Source organism: Zingiber officinale, chromosome 5A (assembly GCF_018446385.1).
Source record: "Zingiber officinale cultivar Zhangliang chromosome 5A, Zo_v1.1, whole genome shotgun sequence".
Classification (NCBI taxonomy): Eukaryota; Viridiplantae; Streptophyta; class Magnoliopsida; order Zingiberales; family Zingiberaceae; genus Zingiber; species Zingiber officinale.
This window is the reverse complement of record NC_055994.1, coordinates 150,001,768-150,022,291: the sequence shown is the minus strand read 5'-3', so window position 1 is coordinate 150,022,291 and position 20,524 is coordinate 150,001,768. Positions and strand designations below refer to the sequence as shown.

The 20,524-nt window shown below is 37.0% G+C and overlaps 2 protein-coding genes and 1 pseudogene across 2 annotated transcripts; all 3 read right to left on the bottom strand.

Annotated features, from left to right (window-relative positions):
• Window positions 1–2,319: 2,319 nt before the first annotated feature.
• On the bottom strand, window positions 2,320–5,518 carry LOC121982429. Its single transcript, XM_042535477.1, has 2 exons — window positions 5,098–5,518; window positions 2,320–2,665 (listed from the first exon to the last, which is right to left on the bottom strand). The coding sequence occupies exons 1-2, from the start codon at window positions 5,190–5,192 to the stop codon at window positions 2,461–2,463; spliced, it is 300 nt and encodes a 99-aa protein (XP_042391411.1). The 5' UTR covers window positions 5,193–5,518; the 3' UTR covers window positions 2,320–2,460.
• Window positions 5,519–5,941: 423 nt separating this feature from the next.
• Window positions 5,942–16,224, bottom strand: LOC121982427 (phospholipase D delta-like). The gene is made up of 10 exons (XM_042535476.1): window positions 15,170–16,224; window positions 14,724–14,840; window positions 13,520–13,714; window positions 11,595–11,876; window positions 11,440–11,508; window positions 11,107–11,254; window positions 10,054–10,202; window positions 8,066–8,233; window positions 6,952–7,149; window positions 5,942–6,424 (listed from the first exon to the last, which is right to left on the bottom strand). The coding sequence occupies exons 1-10, from the start codon at window positions 16,091–16,093 to the stop codon at window positions 6,131–6,133; spliced, it is 2,544 nt and encodes an 847-aa protein (XP_042391410.1). The 5' UTR covers window positions 16,094–16,224; the 3' UTR covers window positions 5,942–6,130.
• Window positions 16,225–18,001: 1,777 nt separating this feature from the next.
• LOC121982425 lies at window positions 18,002–20,399 on the bottom strand (annotated as a pseudogene).
• Between the last annotated feature and the right edge of the window lie 125 nt (window positions 20,400–20,524).

Below are 20,524 nucleotides of genomic sequence, written 5' to 3'. Positions count from 1 at the left end.
CTCTTCCTCGATTTTGCCCTGGTACGCTTTTATCTGCCCTCTGCTAAGCTGCTCGAGTTTGCGATGTCATTGAAGCAGAGGAAGGGCGGTTTTTAAAGGGTAGGACGTCAGTGGGTGAGCTGGCTCGATTACAATTTTAAAATTAGTATTAGAAAAAAAAACAACTTTAATTATTTTAAATATCATAAAATTAATTAACAGCGCTCACACGGACGGCATTGTTAGATATCAGTGTGATAGGGACACGTGGATGTAGAGTACAATAATTTTATAGTTTTTTTAATAAAAAGTAGCCTTCTTAATTACTTCAGCTTAAACCGGACAACATAATTCAGCTCGGTTTGACTAAGAAAAAAAAACAATAGTGATAATAAAATGTAATTATAAAGAAGATAATATAGTGATAATTAACAGGGTGTCTTTAATTTTCATTTTCGTTTAAAAGATATATATATATATAAAATAAGGTTCTATCTTATAGTAACATTTTTAACGTGTTATAACATTTTCCCTCTAAAATATGAGAAATATGTCGGGAGTTGGTGTCCCTTTCATGGTTTGATGATTATTATTATTTTTTTAATCTCAAGGGTCAATTTCACGGCAGAAATACTTTCGATTTTCTGATTTATTTTTTTATATATGACTATAGGAGTAGCCGTATGGAAGGTTGGGGATAAACATATATAACCTTTTAGACCATGTGAGAATTTTTTGATTTACCTTTTACTCCGGATAATACATATTTGTATTCCAATTTGATGAGTGTTTAGATTTTACACATATTTGTATTTCAATTTGCTGACTGTTTAGATTTTATAGTTTTATTCTCGTTGAGTGTTCATTTCAACTGTCGTTTTTTATAAATAACGATGAGCCAATGAAAAAAGGAGATGAATCTCTAGAATTTTTTTTTATTTACAAATCAAATCATTTGTTGACATCTCAAGACAATTTAATTATTGGGAGCGGATGACAATATAATTATTTAATCGATCTTGCTCAATCCTAGTTAAAATTATCTTTGATATTTTCTATTTTAATATATATTATTAAAATAAAAATTATCTCTTAGATTTCTATACCCTATTAGATAAATTTAAATTTTAAAAAAATTTAAATCTTAATTAATATATTTAATTATATTTAATCCCTATTAGATACATTAAAAGTTCCAAAATCATCATTGGATTTAATCATCGAAATAAATAATTATTTCACGACATTTTATTGGTGTGGGTTTAAAGGTTAAAAGCTTAAAGGTGGTCAAACCTGGTAAGTCATCCGTTTGCCGTGTATGGTTGGACTAGACTAGAGGTTTTCTTATTAAGTCACCGTCACCGGGCACCCATGACGTCACGCGCAAGGCCCCAGTCTACAGCTTGAACTATTATTATGTTATTGGCTTATTTATGATCACCCCGATCTCATTCAATTTTAATAGTTAGCCTAGTTTAGCCGATGGGTTGACACGTAGCCCGGGGGTGAGGAAAGGATATCTCATGGCCGTGACTGGCCATACTAATGGGAATTAAAGGCAAATCCATGGAGCCATGCCCTCGTAGGCTCGTCTGAGCCCACCGCATGCCTCGTCCAAAATCTGTCAATCCAAATTAATGGAGATTGTTAATTAGACAGTGAATAGCTTTGAGATTTGAGTTGTCTATTTAGTGACAACTGGTATCCAAGTATCAAAATGGCCCCGACTGAGTATTCTATTAAAACAAAATCGAATCAAATTAATTGAAATTAAATAAATTATTTCTTTAAACTAACCGACTAAATTTTTATTAAATATTAATAAATTGAATAAATAAAATATCAATTAATTTAATTAAAAATTAAATTAATAAAAAAATTTAAAATATTATGGGAGATTTATCGATTAATTTTCTTTATTTTGTTTTATTAAGTTATTCAATTTAATCGAATAAGAGATCCATACATATTGTTTAAACTTAAATTCTAAAAAAAATAAAATCACTTTAAATAATTACTACAATAATTTTAATTAAAATTTAGCTGTAAATATTTCTACAATAATATTTAAATAAAAATATTTCAATATGCAAAATATAATAAAACACCTTTTAACTTTTTTAAATAAGGAGAACTTTTTTTTTTGTTGACATTCAGATAATTTATGTCGTTTTTAAAAAATGATTTTTAATTGACTTTTTTTTTTTTGGAAGTTAGTCTAATACACATGCACATCAGTAAAATACATATTGTAAATATATCATAATACAAGGTAAGAACCCTATTGATGTATTCGATTTATGTATTAATTATAATTTTTTAAAAAAATGTTTCGATGTATATAGATGATGATGAGTCAACACATTCATTTCAGCCAAAAATGTAGCTTAATGCTAAAAAAATATGCAAGATACATCTTTTGTCTGGCAGAATACTTTGGAAAAGTTCATATAGGCATTGAAATGCCAAACAACTACAATTTTACATTGACAAAGGAAGGAGCATTTTTCTCTTCATCTTCCTGTTCCTTCTTACTTGTCTTGTTACTTTCATGCCCACGAGCATAAGTAAAGTAAGAAATACCAAGACTAGAGCAACTTTTATGTACTGGAAATACAAAGCCACCCCCGAGAAAACGATGAAAGCGAACATCAACAGCTCCCATAGCACGAGTATCACGTCCACCCTGCGTTCATATCCATGTGAGGCACAAAGTAAAACATTCAACATGTGTCGCAAGAATAAAAGAACATGATAAAGAAGTGCATAGAATGTGGAAGTGTCAATGTATCTGAGACTTAAGTTTTCTTGCAGTTTTTGGTGTAATACGATATGAACTTGGCCAAGAAGGTTTGAGCCACTAAATGAAATGAACTGTCAGACAGGTGATCCCTTCAGTAGACTACACGAAAGGACTCGTAATCTAGTTAGAAGACGGTAAGCTGATACCCGGCGAAATGCATTCCTTTATGAATGGCAAGCATGGCAACTGAGACTTCCTAGGTTAAGAAAAACTGAGATGCTAAAGTGAATCATCGCACCTGTTGGAAATCAAAAGGCAAACAGAGAGAGCATTTACATTCATCGCACATCAACAGAAGAATGTTAGCTCAAGAAGAATGTGTATCGATGTTGCAGCATACGTTAAATATACTAAAAGATGATAGAGAACTGTACCACAGGTACATGGAAGGAAGAATAAAGCATTTATAGCATTCTATTATAACTCCAAGTGAATACGATTAAATAGTATAGGCTTTAACCTAGTGATTGGTAATATGCTCCTCGAGACAGTATTGTTTTATTAGAGGATTTTTTTTTACCAACCTAGTGTTTGATGCCATACCATGCTGGAGGAGTTCAGTAGAATGAATGGATGTGTTTGTGCAAGCCAAAATCAATTTATGATACAGTTGACTCAAGTATGCCAAGCATAGTCCTATAATACTTAGCTTTATGTTTATATAGTGCATTTTCACAAAACAAGATATCATATTGTAGCAACAAGGATACCATGTCTCCTCGATTACTCCTCTGTAATCTGTAGATTAATCTACTGAGAAAAGAAGGAAACAAGACTGAAAAGGACTAAAAAGAAAGAGTTGGAAAATTACTATTATTGATTCTAGTGAATCTCATGAAGTACCATGCCCTGAAATCCAGACTTCCATTTACTACCAAATCAAAAACTCAAAACGCATTATATCGTGACAAAGAAAACCACAATCCTTCGTCACTATGTAACTCTCTGGATTAAAGGAAAGGCTACGAGAATAGTGAAAAAAGCACAACAAAAAATAGAGTTTAACACGAAAGATGGCAGAGCACATATTAAAATTATCTATATTGCTAACTTACACTGTCAACTGAAAAACTTTGGAGAACAATTTTCACAAGAGTTACTATTGTCGTTTGATCCTGAATTTAAGCAGCAGTCAAGTCCATGGGGTTTAATAAATAAGTAACTAATGGTTATAATTCAACTATTGATAAAAGGCAGGTCCAAAATATTGATGAGAGAAGATTTCTAATTTGCAAGTCACAGATTGAGTTTATATAGATTACTTGATCTGCATTTTTCAATTGAGGTCGAAATTGAGAAAAGAAATGACAATTTTTAATGAAGAAACTATTGTACTAGTTCATGATAAAAAAAACTTCACTCAGGTTGTCTAACTATACTTTCAACATTAGGTAGATGGTATAGGCGGCCTAATGTAGACAACATAAAGGAGGCACTTAATGATTATTAATCCTGAGATGGATAATTTGAAGGTACAACCCAATGATCAAACCATACCAAACAAAATATTGAAACACTAAAATGTTGGCCACAAAATATAGAGACACTGTAAAGCTAATGCAAGATCACTGTTACCAGGTTGGACAATTCAATTGGCCAGTCTAGTTCAATCAGTATTTAATGTGTAGCTAATGCCTTGTTTCAATACATTCGTCGCTAAAAGCTGAATAATTCAACCTCTCATCTCAGTTATCGCCCAAGAGACAACTTTGCCATGCTTCTTCCTAAATCTGAGCAATCAAGACGACTAACGTAGTAATATAAACTCGATTTTCGTATAAACTAGATGTTTTGTTAACCTGTTTTGAACATTACCACGTCGTGTTTCTAGGCTTCACAATGGCCCTTTTCAAAAAGTTTGGCTTTCCAGCTTATTGCAATCTAATTGGGAAGGACACAGTTTGATAACCATGTTGATCATAATGATCTTATTCCAAAACTAGAAATCATCATTGGCATTCTCATTTTTACGGGATCCTGAGAAATTTCATCCATGCTCCATAGATAGAACGTTTAAAGGACAGATTGTGCTTCCTAAATTCGGTATTAAACTAACCGTGCTAAAAAAAGATGCTGATTAGGGATCCTTGGAGTCCGATGGCAGCATGAATGCTCAAAAATTTAACATAATTCAAGGCGACTGTATAGACCAACTCACGATAAATTACTAATTTAATGTTTGGTTGCTTATCAAACCCAAACTTGTCTGAAGCAGAAAAAGGATCGAGTTGCCAAATCAAAAACATCTGATAAAACCTCTCAAAATGAAGAAAAAAAAAAAACGAAGTGTAATTACTAGAACTGGATCCAATTACCGGGAGGATGTGAAGAAGGAGACGATAGCCCACTCGTGCGAAGATCTCACCTGGTACTCCCGCAGCTGCTCTGCCAGATTCGATCGCGTTATCATCTCTCCAGATCAGATCCACACAAAGGCGAACCGGAGAAGCCACCGCGGGCACGGATTAAGCAAGCACCGGCCAATCCTAGCGAATCGGCGACCGCGTCCGCCCCCTCCGGCCGAGAGCGTCCGGAGCGGTTCAGGTCGGCGCTTCGCCGGTGGAAATCCTGGATCCTCGGCAGCTTCCGAGGCCTACGAATCTCGAATGAGAACGGATCGATCTATCGATCCACAAGCGACTGAAATTGGGGATGGAAGAACAATGCGATGGAAATGGCAGGGAAGGTTCTGCTATATCTCCACGGTCGCGGGTGCTGATTGACTAAAAACCTACGTTTCCGCTTCTAACCTTTATATATAGTTATGAAAAAATTTCGTTTTACCTCACACAGGATAGAAAATCAAAAGGGCACCCTTTATTAAAAAAATGGAACATAAACCTAAATATTTAAAATAAAGCAATAAGTATAGAATACATGTACAAAAAGAGTGAAAAAAAAAAGTGTAAACAAGAGTTTCATAGATAGGCCAATAGAGTAAATCCCCTATGCCAACAACTATACAAACAAAACAGAGAATTGAAGTCACAAAAAATAGTTAAACCATCAGTTGTGACACTCAGCTGAAGTTTGTTGGATCAAGGTCAACTCAGAGAAGTCAACTAGAAAAGGCACAAAACAAATCATCGACGAGTTATGAAAATTCTTATACTTTCTTCAGAAAGAAACGGAAGAAAACTCAAGAACAACATAATAAAGTGCAAGCAAATCATCTACAGGTTTTTATCATTAATATAAAACTCGATTTATATGTAGAACAATGATCCAGTATGAGAGTCTTTGAAGCCACATCCTTTTCCTATACAAGTGAAGAAGAGAGCACTTTGAATAACCTTACAGGAACCTTATTCCAATTTGTTGTTTAGAAAAAAGAATGAAACCTGCTTATCACATTGTCAGTGTATCAGGAAGGGGAGTTGGGGCCCCTAAAATTTTGCCTCCAACATCGGGAAAACACTCTTGGTTTGGCAACAGGCCGACTTTACCATCGGCTTCCACTTTGATGGGGTATCTTAGTAGATGACCTGTTAAGATTGTCATCTCATCTAAAGTGTATTGGGACCAGTTCTCTTCAGCTATGTTGTTGACGAATTGGACGCACTCCAGGCTACTGGGATCACTGAATCGGTCGTCTACCATCCCAAGATGCTCTGCCCACAGTGACATTCTATATCCATACACCTGGAACAATTTTCTTTAGTACAAAACACAGTTATGGAAACAAGATATTGATTCAATGAACTTCATAGTATAAATGGGGTGAGTTTTGCCACAATTGCAGGGACTGAGGTAGCAGGGTGATCCTTTGTTGCTAAGGCAAGAAAGAGTTACTTTGGGTTTAAAGTAGTAATTTTAAACCTCATTGATAAAAACCTCGTTATTCATGTTGCATCAATCCTAAGCTAGCCAATATTGCACCTCTAGGTAACAGAGGTGCAATATTGTCTCACTCTTGTGCCAGAGGCATCTATGAGTAATTGTCTCACATTTTATAATTTTGTCAGTAAGGGTTGACCATGCATATATATATATTCCATTGTCCACTATTTTTCCCAAAACTTCTCAAATGTAAGTCTCTTTTGAATTTTAACATATTTCATAAAGCCCAGGGAAATGACTAGCTGAATGTGCATGAGTGTCTTTAGATGGTTCATAAGCTACATGATAGATAGAGAGAAGGAAAACTGAAGTTGATGACTGATGCTAACCTGTCCATGCGGATGTCTTTTCTTCATTGCCCAAGTATGATGAGGCTGATAAGCTCCCATGGCTATTTCAGTATCCCTTGATCCAGACATAGATCTTTGATTAATATTGGCCGAACCAACCATCACATACTCATCATCAACAATCATCCCTTTTGCATGGACATATATCATGAACCGCCGAAATTTTTGTGACAAATTCTGGGCCCATTTGAGATACGAAAAATGAAATTAATTATCAAGCATCAACAAAACAATAAATATTAAATATTCATGAAGAACATCCAGTGCCTGAATAGCTACTTTTGATTTGTGTTGAACTCCTACAACCAATAGTGGTCTCATGCACAAGGAAGTATCAATTAATTTACATGAAAGGAAAATAAAATATGCCAGTGTGTAATTCATTGTGGAAATTGCAAAATTTAGAAGAATTTGACACTAATGAAACAATCCATGAGAAATACAGGACAAATTATGCCTTAACTAGATCAGATCCTTTGGCCAGTGTAAACTATGTTAAAGATAGTAGGAATTCAGAAGGATAAAACTCCAGTTCTTAGTCTTGTTCTTAAAATATGATTTCATACTAAGAGGTCCACTGACTAAGTGTCGTGACATTTTGCATTAGATTGAACTCCCTAAGGAGCTCAGCAAACTGAACCAATATAATTTTAGGGAACATTAACCTTTTAGGTATGTGACCTATGCCTATCAGTATCAGACTGTTACATGGAAGACATTACTACCACGACAAATTTTGGACTAACTAGAGTAGACTTGAATCTAATGAAGAATGCCTTTGCTGTCAGCTTAATCTTTGCAAAGGAACTGGGAAGGAAAATAAGTAGATAATGTGGTAAAAAACATGCAAAATTGAATGCAGGGACCATGCCCATACTACTAATTATCAGCAACTCATCACATCCATGCTCCATTGTCTGGCACTATATGACATGGATTTCACATGCCTCCCAGCCAATTACTTCCATGATTGTTCCTATACAAGGCGATCCTCTTATTCTCAAAGATAAACAACCCACAACTTAAGTACAACAATGAATGCAAGTAACTTATTCTGAAAATAGTAGTTGCCGATATGCCATGGATACATTACCGCAGAGCTCTTTTCTAAAGATTGTACATTTTGTAACAGTTTGTCCTTCATTGTTTCACGTTTTCCCAGACAAAAGAAATTTAGGTAATCCTGTGGATGTGCATCTTTAATGTTCATAGATCTAATCTCCTGTGCCACAATTCCATACATCATTTGCATTGTCTGGCCCTGCAAGAAGCATAAATTTTAATACTTACTCCTACCAAATAAAACAAAAAGTTCTTAGAAAACCCAGTTGCAGACAGCACAGATACCACAGCTTAAAAAGATTATAGTTAATATCATAAGATAAATCATTATTTCCCAACCTACCCAGAGGTGTAAATATATCATTTTTATTCTGTTCTTTGAAACTAAATAGTGTTATATAAATTATTCAAATTGCAAATATTTCCAATTTGAATAGTTGGAGGGCAGAAGTCTCTGGAAATCTCATTGTATCATATGGTTAGAGAATGAAGCTCATAGGACAGAGAACTCCATGATATATTATACATCGATAGGAAGTAAGCATTAGTAGTACTTCCATCATAATATGTACCTTCAAATAAGTGAATACAATAGCTTTTATCTGTATCTTAAGGGACATCCACAGATCCTTGGGTTATGTTCTGGAACAATTTGGAGAATAGAGATGGTTACTTTTTCAGATTGTTGATCTTCCACAAGACAAACAAGAGTTTCAATAAGTTCTACACAGAAGTTAACAACGACCAAACATAAAACAGTTTTCTGTAGCCTCAGTAAACTGAAGTAAAATGGTAACCCTTGATAAATTATATATCACCATTCACCCAGTGCATGTTAGTTGCAATATCAGGGGTTGGCTTGGAGGATCTTGTCCCTCCATTGAACTCAAAACCCTTGGTAAATCATATTAAAAAAAAAAAAATTTACACTATATAAATTCATCTCTCTTTGTTTCATTTATAAATATTTCTATAGCTTAGAAACTTACAATTCAGAAATAGTTAGGCTGTAGTAGGTTAATTATTGTTTGCTATATTAAGCACGATTGTAATAAGTTGAAAACATAGGTCCATATCAAATCAGAAGTGATATGAGCTCTACTGAAGGATTGGTGTATGATTATACATGACATCCTCTTGAGGATTAGAGATTATCAAATTCACAGAAGGCAGTGGAACAAGCAAAGAGAAATGGTGGACCAATGCATACATCTTCAAAGAAGATTCATTTCACCCAAGTAATTAGACCAGAAAGACCACTTGACCAGATACTTGAAATAATTATGACAGTAATGAGGAGGTTCATTTATGTCAGAAGTGTCTAAGCAATACTGGCGTCACATTAACCTTCACGTAATCTCTTCTCTGGCAAAGCTCTACAAGGGATATTCCTAAGATATATTTGGCAATGTCTGTCCTGCAAGGAACTATTTATGCCATATGTTATATTACTTTATTGGGGAATGAGTCAAAAGCTAGTCTCGATAACTCCAAACAAATCTAACATTGGTAACTTGTTATAGAAAAACTAGAACTTGACTTCTGCTTATTTGACAGACTTGCAAAACCCTTGTGACAGAAAACTATTTGTTTCTACAAAATTTCTTTTAATCTAGAAAAAGCTTCAGCAGTAGCATGTTTTCCAATTTTCCAACATCATCATTGATATCAACATGGCTCTTAAAGATGTTCTTTCGATTCATCAAGAGTGTAAATGTTAGATCATGTTGGTACTGAGCAATGCACCATCACTTTCTCCAAAGTTTAAAAAAGCAAAAACCAAAACAGTTTATTTGGGCATATCTAAAAATTATAAGGAGATTTCAGAACTTCAACTTATCAGAGAGAATTCCAAGTGTTGTGGAATGTACCAATGAAACACTTCTAAAAAATCTATGGATTTTCTCTTTGCATTGTGCAAAAAAATGAACAAGTTGTTATTCTTTCAGACTGATAATCTATATGCATCATCACAAATATAGTAGAAAGCATCATTATCACCTAGTGAAGTAATAATACCTGCCAAAAAAGAATTTCTTGCACAGCGTTAGAATTTGGATCTCCTTCAGGCCACATTGGTATAACTACATAAACAGCAAACCTCTCTTTGGCTCTAATTTTGCTGGCAATTTTCAAGGCTAATTCCATGGGTATCAGATTATCAGCTCCTGTGGAAGATTAAATTAACATAAACATAGGAAACATAAAACAAAAATTGCAACAAAAAAACATTATTCAGTCCGAAGTTAAGCCTGGCAAACCACCATTAAATATTTTGATGTGGACGCCTTTGTTGGACGCCACCATAATCGGAAGCAAATTACTAATTTGGAATAAATCTGCTACTATATAATTTGACAATTTGAAATAAATCTGCTAATACCTAATTAGCTACTGAATAAATCTGCTACTGCATATTTGGTTACTGTCCAAATTCTGCCCAAATTTGCTACTGTTATAAATAGAAATAAATAAAGGACATTTATTTATTTGATTCCATGTTTCCTTTAGGATTGTCTTCTCCTTTTTCTCCTTGAATAGTCCATGTAATTAACTCCTTATAAAAGGAGTGTTATTATCAATGAAGAGAAGAAGAAAAATTGAGTAATTGGGACTCTGTCTAGGACGAGTCTTTCCTTCTCCCTTTCCCCCTTTCGTGTTGCATGACCAAGTACGGATCCAGATCTCGACCTGTGACTCGATCCTATACTCGGGACCATAGCATATTTCTAAAAAGATGCAGTCTTATAGTTTTGGCAAATGATTGAAAACAAACTGTTGCAGACAGGATTGTTAAGTTCCAAAGTGGTCAGAGACTCATATCAACAAGGTACAATAAGTAGATTTATCAGAGTTTGGGATTTAGTATCTTTTATGGATAAGTATCATGGTCCACATATTTTTTAGTTTGAAACTTTGAAAAAGCATTGACTTAATGAGGTTATGCATTTCTTTGGGGTTCCAGATCACGACATCTGACCATTCTACTTGACAATAAAACTTAAATGTTCAAATAAATAAAAACTTTAGCAGGAAATATAGTTGTTGCAGAAAAAAAACATAAGCACGAACCTGGATTTCTGTAAGAAGGCCAAGCATATGAAGAACCAATAAAATACTGATTTTCAATATATATGAAATGTTGGGCAGATCTGATCGCCTTTACATATGCTGTGTGGATGCTCTTATCAATGACTAGATTTTTCCGACAAACAAGATTCTGCAACAATAAAGTAGATACAGCAAAAAAGTTAACAGATGAAATTGCTAACATCCAAAGAGCTTCTGAATCTGACCTACACTTAATGCAGCATATATATACAGATCAGTGTTTACAAGGTTTTCAACTGAAAACCAATATTTCATTGGTGGATGATGTATATCATCAAGGAAAAAAAGACTAACCATCTTTAAAGCCTCTTGGACATTACTGGGGAATCCCTTTACTGATCCAGAATCGATGGACCGAAAGACCTGAACAATCATAGATAATTAAGTTTGAGTGAGTAATCCTCAAGACAATATCGATAAAATTTATCAGCAATTCATCAGGATACAACCTGAACATGCCAATGCTCAGAATCTTCACTCCTAGCAACCCATAAGCTTGGATCATCTTCTGAAACAGAAAGTGAAGGACTGAGAATCCAGGAAATACGTTCAAGTTTTATTAATGCATCATCATGCCATCGGGATGATTTTCTTAAGCGTAGACTTAATTCCCGCCATTTTGTTGCCTTCCGCCACCTCTGCTCAAAATTCTTCAAGATATCATAAGCAGCTGGACCTTCAATTTTACAATGTAAATCATGCCAAGGTTGGCGCGGGCCTTTTGTTCCTGTCTAAACAGAATCAAGATATAAAAAGGTAATACGAACTACAAACAATAAGTACCTTAAAACTCCTAGATATAAGTTGAGCAACATGTCAAGTCGTATGCATATTGCTCCAGTTACTCGTATTGCTTGATGCTTTTATATGCTAGTGGCATAAATTCATAAAGACCAATCAAGCAATGATTCTGATGCACAATCACATTTATATAAGCCATTTAAAAATAACTTGATGGTTTATGGTAATAAATAACTCATCATAATTCTGGAAAATTTATCTAACATGAGCAACCATACCAAATTGCTTGTTTGAATTTCTAGTCACAGGGGTGCCAATTTGGCTAAAGGGTGACATATTTGCTACAATGGGGCAGGATCAATTCTCGATTGGTGCATGCCTTCGGAGAAAAAACTCATCCCAACCCCTAACCACTTGACACTCAACTATAAGCTGACCCCATGATTTACCTCCCTTCACATAACCTGGGACTGTGAGGGAGCTTAGGGTGAGCGCAATTGGGCAACCTCACCAACATATTATGGAAAATTCATCTCCAACATGAACTATAAATAACATGACTTAGATTATGAAACCAAACACACAACATATATTATATCCTGCCATTGGGCAATGTGTAAAAGTATTTATTGGAGCAAAAGATGATATCACTCACCCCAAGCGGCTCAGTATCACCGGCCCCACAGCAATATATAAGCAAGTAAATCACGGGGAGTGTAAAAGTATTTGTTTTTTTTAATGAAAGTGTAAAAGTATTTGTTGATAATATACATGAGAGACAACCTTGGCTTATAATAAATATGATTAAGATCCATTCATGAGATCTTTGACATGTTTTATGTGGGCTGCTCGTGACTAATGCAACCTTCAAATTTTTTATCCAGAGAATCTTCAGACTAGCATCAGCCATGTTATACATGCGACATGCACACAAATAAATATTTATTATCCAATCAAAACCAAGTTAAAACACATTGGATGTAGTCATGTAAATCTTTTCCCTCCCTCAATATTGTGTAGTATTCCTAGTATATTAGTGCCTAAAAATTACCAAGAGCTCCTTTTTTAGAATGAGGTTTTTGCCTCTGTAACGGGGAACCTGAATCCTGACACTCATTCTGCACCTTGTCACATTAACGAGGATTACGTAAGACATGACAAAATTCAAGTATAGCTGAGGATGAGCTACAGTCCTTCTGACCAATTAGACACAATCTACTCATTGGCAATATTGAATGCAATAATCACTTCAAGGTAAGTATTGAAAATCAGGGAGCTCTTGGTTCAATTCTAAAGAATGGACAGTTATAGGGAAAGGTTCCCAAAAGGCTTATTATTGCTGGTCTCCTGTCTGCTCATCAATCCAACCAGGGACTAAAATATTGGGCTACAAACTCTATGCTATTCATAGTCAGAATATAACAATGCATATTCACAGTTGATGCATATAACCAAAGTACCAATAGTTCTATGCTAAAAAAGCATGAACAACCAAGGGTCAAGGGCCAAAAACAAAATTTTCTAAATTGGCTAATGTTGTTAAACAATTAAGCCCGTGCATAGATTTGGTTAGATGCTTCCAACAAAACATGAGGAACTCAAAAGGAGGAACAAGAAGAGAGAAAAGACTTACAGAAAAAGTGGGATTATGGAAATCATTCTGAAAGACTGTATCCAGATCACTAAAAAGTCTATGCTGTGGTGTATCATAGCGGCCATCACAAAGATCAAGACCACCTATAAAAGCAGTAATCTTTCTCTTATTTCCAAAAGCTTGTGTATCAACCAACACACATTTCTGATGGTGCGTAAAAAGAGTCCCTACTACCTGTACAAAGAGTCAAACAAGCTAAGTACCTGTACAAAAGAAAGTGTTTATTTTTCTAGATTCTTGGTAGCAAAGAATCAACTTTCATTCTCAGGCTAAGAATGTAACTCCTATCTTTCATAAAAACTCTTATAAAACTAAAAATTTTCAATCTCCCACAAGTTTCCATTAGATTGTAGTTGGAAAAGAGATAGTAATTCTAAAAAACATAAGGATCAAAGTTAATGTTGAAAGAGCAAATATATTTCAGGATCAAAATTTAGAAATCAAATTGTACACGAAACCAAATATGACTCTTGGATGTGAGTTGGATAAGATCACATAGTTGTTTGGTTTAATTTCAAAGAAATGTGAAAAAACAAGTTAATGATAGAACTAAAGGCGTCCTAGATTCAAATGTTAAAGCTAGGAGTGGAAATAAGGAAATCCAAAAAAAATTATGACACAAACAGGTGAAATTACATTGTAGAGTTATTTACTTGTGAAGATTTAAAAGTTGTTTGCCTTAGGTGACGCTTTTACTTTTTCTCGAACAAAAATATATACATTTCAATGGTGGATCACTACTAAGCTGAATGACAGCAATGGCATGCTTTTGAACATGTGCAACAGTTGAGATTCACACTTGCTAACATCTAGTGAACATTGTGATTAACATGCATTTACTGAAACACAGTGACAGCATAACTTCAGACAAAGCATCATATTTCCTTTCTTTATAAAGAAAAGTAAGATAAGGAATCATATCTATTTAGTTCATTGTTCGTACATCATTTAGCTTTCAAACCAAAAACACTAAACTCACGCACTTACCAGAAATTATTCAGGTAAATGCTACAGTGTTTAGTCACTTGATTGCTCAGTTTAGTTGAAGGAAATTTTCTTCTTCTTCTTACAATCTAAGAGCTAATAAGCATATCTTTTTTGAAAAAAAAAAAAATGACAAGTGTGAACATGTCTATATGACTCAAATAGCAGAGTCAAGAAAATGTGATGGTATTAAACTTGCCTGCTGCTTGACAATGCTTAGCTTATTGCTTGCATAACGCGGCGACAACACACAAATAACTGAGGAATGCTTGAAAAACTTCCGAGTCTCTTCATCATGAGTCTGCATCACACCACCCTACAAAAGTATATGCAATACAGATCAATGAAATTTTTTGAGCCAGAATCAGGCTCATCTCACATTGCAGACATAAAGATCTTTGCTTTCTTATACAATCTGATCATTAAGGCCCTCCAGATTAGATTTCATTTCATTCGCTAGTCAGCATGATTCAAAACGGTTTCTGGCATATTCTCCCAGCCAAAGGAAGAGAATTACAAGAGTAACCAAAGGAGATGCAAACAGGAAATCTATTTCGATAGTATGGAGATGGAGATGCTGATTAGAAAGCCGATGGAAAGCAAGAAGATGAATAATTAAAAGGACTTGCATTGGAAAGTTCTTACCGTCTTGAAGAAGAATTTGTCGTGGGATGTCTTGTCGTCCCAAACCAACATGCAAACTCTCACACCCTCCTGCGACTTGTACTTGAGCAGGTCCCCTAATGTCAATTCTCCTGCGCTCGGCAGCGGCCGTGTCGGCTCCCTCACTAGCTTCACCTTGTGATAAATCGACCAGCCGACCATATAAATCAGATGGTGCGCCTCGAGAATCGCATGACAAATATCCTCCCAGCAGTTTTCCTGCTTGTAGACGGCGCCCGTCTCAAGCCTGACCTCCTCGAGATCACCATGACCATGGGCATCCTGGTAGAGCGTAAGCGCCCCACCTCGCCGCAATGGGAAATAGGAATCCCTAACCCCTAGCATTTCGGGATCCCCCGCAATGCCGTGCTGGTACTCCGGCTTGTTCTCGACAGGCGTGTACTCAATGGAGAGATGGAGGGCGGTTTCGGGCTTCGGAGGCTTCCCATTGGGGCCTATGATAGGGAACCAATCATGGATTGTCTCGCCGGAGGCGATTCGCGCAGTAGGGATCGACACGGTCCCGATCATCTGCGCGCCGAAGACGTCGTTGTCCTTAACGTGGAGCGCGAGGGTGGAAGCTCGATGGGCGAGGAAGATCTTGAATTGCTCATTCCAGATGGGATCCTCGTTGTTGTTTATGACGCGGGTACGGGCGACAGTGGCATCTCCGAGGCAAGCGGTGACGTAGGGGTCGCTCGTGATGATCTTGCGGTGGTGGTGGTGGCTGCGGCGGCGTGCGGAGGGGTCGCATTTGGGGAACGGCTCGTGGCAGGAGGAGAACAAGCGGCGCAGGTGCTCGGAGAACATGTCCATGTTAGGGAGCCGGCGGGCCTCAATGACGGTGAGGACGAGGTCGCCGTGCAAGAGAATGGCCTCCCCGGAGACGGCGGCGACAGACGCCATCGTGCTCCGGCGAGGGGAGACGAAGGGACCTTCCGCTTACAGGCGAAGAGAGAGAGGAGGAAACGAAGAAATGGATAGAGAGGAACAGGGAGCGCCCAAGTCGGAGAGCGAGACGCGGTCTCACCGCACGGAAGTATAAATTTAGACACGTGGACCAAGAACGACTTCAATGCAACGCATGCAATATGCCATTTACCCCCATCAAGTTACAATTTTCTATATTACACCTCTAAGTCTAAGGAAATTATCAGTGGCTTATAAGCAAAGGAAGTAGGTAAATACGTGAGAGAGAAATAAGCGAGTCTTCCTTCATGGCACGACGTGGAGTAAACTTAAATTTAGCGCAACGGCCTGGAAATTACCAGCGACGCCCCTCCAATTTTGGCAATCAATAATGGTTTCGGAAAATAACTTAAATTGTAAGTGTTAAAATGAATTCAGTATATTTCTATGAATTAGGAAACAGATGTTAACTGACATCCATGATCGTTATTAATTTATTGAAAGATCCACCTAAATTTTATTTTTAAATTATTAAATCATGCATATTTTTTAATAAAACATCCGCCTAAATAGCTATAAATAATTGAAATCCATGATTTTTTTTGTAATTTATTGAAACATCCGCCTGAATTTTACTTTTTAAATTATTAAATCGTGTATTTTTTTTTTAAAATACGGCCAAGATAGCCATAAAATTACAGCCAAACTAATTGCCAAACTGATTTAATGGTCACCTAATTATGACTAAGACTGTGAAATTATAATTGAGTTCACTACTAAATTAAAATAATATTAATTAGTTTTATCATGATGATAAGTTTGATCGTAATAAATTTTTATCGCCTAATTAATACATTCCTCATTTTTTTTCAATAGACATAATTTTGACTTTCTCATTAGATATATTTTTATTTTTTTTATCTTATATATGTTTCCACATCTACTATATGACGATCGAGTCTAATTGTAAAATTGCAATCGAGCTGATTGTAAAATCAAAATTAATATTTAGATAAATTAGTAGGTGATTTAGTAATTTGAAAAGTAAGATGAGTGATTTGGATATTTGAAAAGGTAAGCTAAGTGATTTGGATAGATGGATTTCTTTGGCAGACGTGTGGTAGCATGAGGTCGTAGCGATGGATCGATCTGTGACGGGATGGATTGATCCGAGATGGGACCGTGGGATGGACCAATCCATCATACTAGCCCAATCTAAGGTGAATTTCAAGTTAGATGGTTCAGTTTACAAAAAAAAAAAAAAAAAATCTTATAATTTATTAAATTTTATAAAAAAAATTATTTTAAAATAGATTAGTAAAATTTTAATTTAAATTATTTAAATTATTTGACGGCTAAATTAACTTGACCAATCACATCCAAATTAAGCTGTTCTAGTAAGATGAATTTGTGGCACGAAGATAGATCCGGACTTCGCTTTGCTTTTAGAGAAGAATTGGTGGGTTTTCTTTGAGTGGAGTGCTCTACTACCTTCCTAATTTTGATTATTGAAGAAGGCAACTTCAAGGGTCATCACCTCATTAATTATTATGTACGTCAAAATTAAAAAACATAAAATAATTATTGGAATTGCAATGATACTCAAATTTTTATTTTTTAGAGAGATTTCGTAGAAGATATGGATTGCTAGAATGAAATCTCAATGTTTGGAATTCTGACCTCCCCATGCCGATGCGTTAAGACAAATATCTTCTATAATTTAATTGGACGTTGTGACGGCTTGCTAAGAAGGAATCAATAAAAGCTCAATGCTTAGTTATTACACTGATGAAAGCTCATCTTCAATGCATCCTTATCCAACAGCTTGATCGATTGGCCGATAATTTATTCGTTTGACCTTCCACTTAAAAAGGTCGACAAAATTGAGGTAACCACAAATTCCTTAAGTCGATAAAACAAGAGAACAGCTACATCTTAAAGGCATTCAATACATTTATCGCGTAAAATTCACCTCCCCAATGTTGGTTTCTCATATCCCTCAATCATCGCTGGCTTAGCTTTATCATTGTGCATAAGTAACCCGTCGCACAATTTGAAAGAATCATTTGCGAACTCGCTTAGTGACTCAAAGATGCTAGTCAAATCTATCTTGATTCAGTTTCTTCTCCGGTTCGGGGTCATCTTCCAAGAGCTTTGACATCTTGCGTTACCTTTAGTTCTTCATACAGCTTCTTCTCCCAAGCATACAATCTTCCGAGGGTTTGTGAATGGCTTCCGGATTCCGTACTGCTAAAATCATTGAAAAGGTCACTCTTATTCTCCGACCATTGTGAACTACTCGAGCTTGATGCTAGATGACTCCAGTAAGAAGAAGATAACGAAGACATGGATGAAGGAGACCGTTGCCATGTGATCGCTTGAATCATCTTCGACGAATTCTCTTGATCATACAAGTCATACAAAAGTGAGATGTTGTCACAATAAGGACTAATGAAAGCATAATCGTCGTAAAGCAAGTTTGAAGTTTTTGAATCGTAGCTTTCGAAAAAGAAATTCCACTTTTCCCTGAACTATGCTAACTTCTTTGTTTTCATTTTGGCACCTAGATTTAGACAAATGGCATTCTACGCCCAACCTTTGCGACACAATTCCATCTTTCACGTCGAACATAGCACCATTAGGCGCGACTTGAAAATGATGAACAATCAAAAACCTCAAGGAAAGTTTACTCCATCTTTTATCACTTCACTTGTAGCCATTTTCTTTGGTTCAAGGGAATTAACGATGCCAATATCTACAAGGGAAGCATCTTGACAATTTTAAAACCACCGTGAGGCATGTTTAAAAGAGTCATTCTAAAAAGGGTCGAAAATCAAAACAAAAATTATCAAAAGGGTACCCATTTTTTATATATTATCAAAACAATATCATAGCCGATCCATTTTTATTTCCAAAATACCCTTGAATATGTATAATTCATCTATCATCAACACGGGACAAACTATGTAGTGGCTATATAATCATAACTGCTATAACTATATAATTGTAGCAGCTCTGATCCCCTAGCTACTACATTAGCATCGAAAACAAGGATATTTTCGAGAATAAAAATAAGATGAGGCGGAATGAGAAGTTGTTTTAATAATAAATGAACAAGAGATCCCATTTTATGATCCCTTTTAACTTTTCCCTTAAAAAGTAAGAATTTAAGCCAATTTTAAGGGCACAATGAAAATTTCTCAAACTTTTCAGTGCAAAGTATCATCAAATAATGACAAAGGGTCTGGGGACTGGGGTGCATAATTGTAGATGGCAAGAACACAGCCAAAAAGATGAAGCAACTCAGTTGGGAAGAACATACAGCCATTTCTTTTGAGATCAGTATAGCTGAAATTTGAAGCGAGAATTGAAGGAAAAAAGAATCACCTTTCCTCTTGTCGAGCTTCGAATGGAGGTGAATCATGGAGGCTTCCAGCATCCTTGACACTTCTTTTCCAGATTCGTAAGCCCTGATGAAGTGGTCCTCCACTTCTATTAGTGCTTGGAGCAGCTCCCTGCTGCTCCCCTGCGTCTCCGCCACCGCCAACCCCTTCTCCTCCGCACCGCCGCCGCCGCCCGTTTCGACTACAGGCTTAACTTCACAGTGTTCCTTCTCCTCACTCAAAGCTACCGCCTTTTTGGCATTGTTGATGACTCTCTTGCATTCTACTTCCTCTTCTGCCTCCTCCAGCTCCGGGATACCTTCTTCCTCCCTCAGTGGCCTCAGCTCCTCGTCCGAACTCCGGTCAAGAGCCATAGCCTCCAGTGCCGGCGGCACCACGTCGAACGGGTTGAAGAAGTCCAACCCGAACAGCTCCGACGAAGGTGACGCCGGCATTGTGGGCGCCGCTGAGAAAAAGCACTCGCACTCCATCGCGCTTTCCGTTGTGTCGTCTCTCTCCGCCTCCACCGTGACTTCCTCCGCAGCGGCTTCCTCTTCGTCGCCGGAGCTCGAATCCGGCAGCGAAGGAGGGTGGGTACCTCGCTGGCACTCCAAAGATTCCACCTTTGCTTCCGTGGGCACGAGGTGGAGGCGGGCGGGCGGGGAAGAGGTGCAGGAAGGGCGAGATGGCTGGTCGGGAAGCGCGACGAGGATGACGGCTGGGGCAGAGTGGCGAGAGACGAAGACGTCTATGGCGGCGGCGACGGCGTTGAGTGAGTGGGTATAGGCGGCGTGGGCCAAGGCGAGGGCGTGCCGCCGTCCCACTGCCGCCTTGAGGAGGCGCTTCCGCTCCCAGCAGAGGGCCACCGGATCGCCGTCGTCTCCGCCTCCGCCTCACCTGGAGACGGCGCAGCCTCCCATTCCCAGACTGCGTTGGAGATATGGAGGAAGAGTAGAAGGGTTTAGGGAAACAGGTTTACTTCGGAGCAAAGAGCACACTGCACCAGCTTTAATCTCAATGTATTCACCAAACTTAAACCATCTCA

Coding starts and splice junctions, on each gene's coding strand:
- LOC121982427 (XM_042535476.1), bottom strand. CDS start 16,093: ATGGCGTCTGTCGCCGCCGTCTCCGGGGAGGCCATTCTCTTGCACGGC. Junction 11,877..13,519: donor TCCATAATCCCACTTTTTCT/GTAAGTCTTTTC, acceptor GATTCTGTTTAG/ACAGGAACAAAAGGCCCGCG. Junction 11,509..11,594: donor CTGAGCATTGGCATGTTCAG/GTTGTATCCTGA, acceptor ATGATTGTTCAG/GTCTTTCGGTCCATCGATTC.
- LOC121982429 (XM_042535477.1), bottom strand. CDS start 5,192: ATGATAACGCGATCGAATCTGGCAGAGCAGCTGCGGGAGTACCAGGTG. Junction 2,666..5,097: donor TCCTTCTTCACATCCTCCCG/GTAATTGGATCC, acceptor ATATGAACGCAG/GGTGGACGTGATACTCGTGC.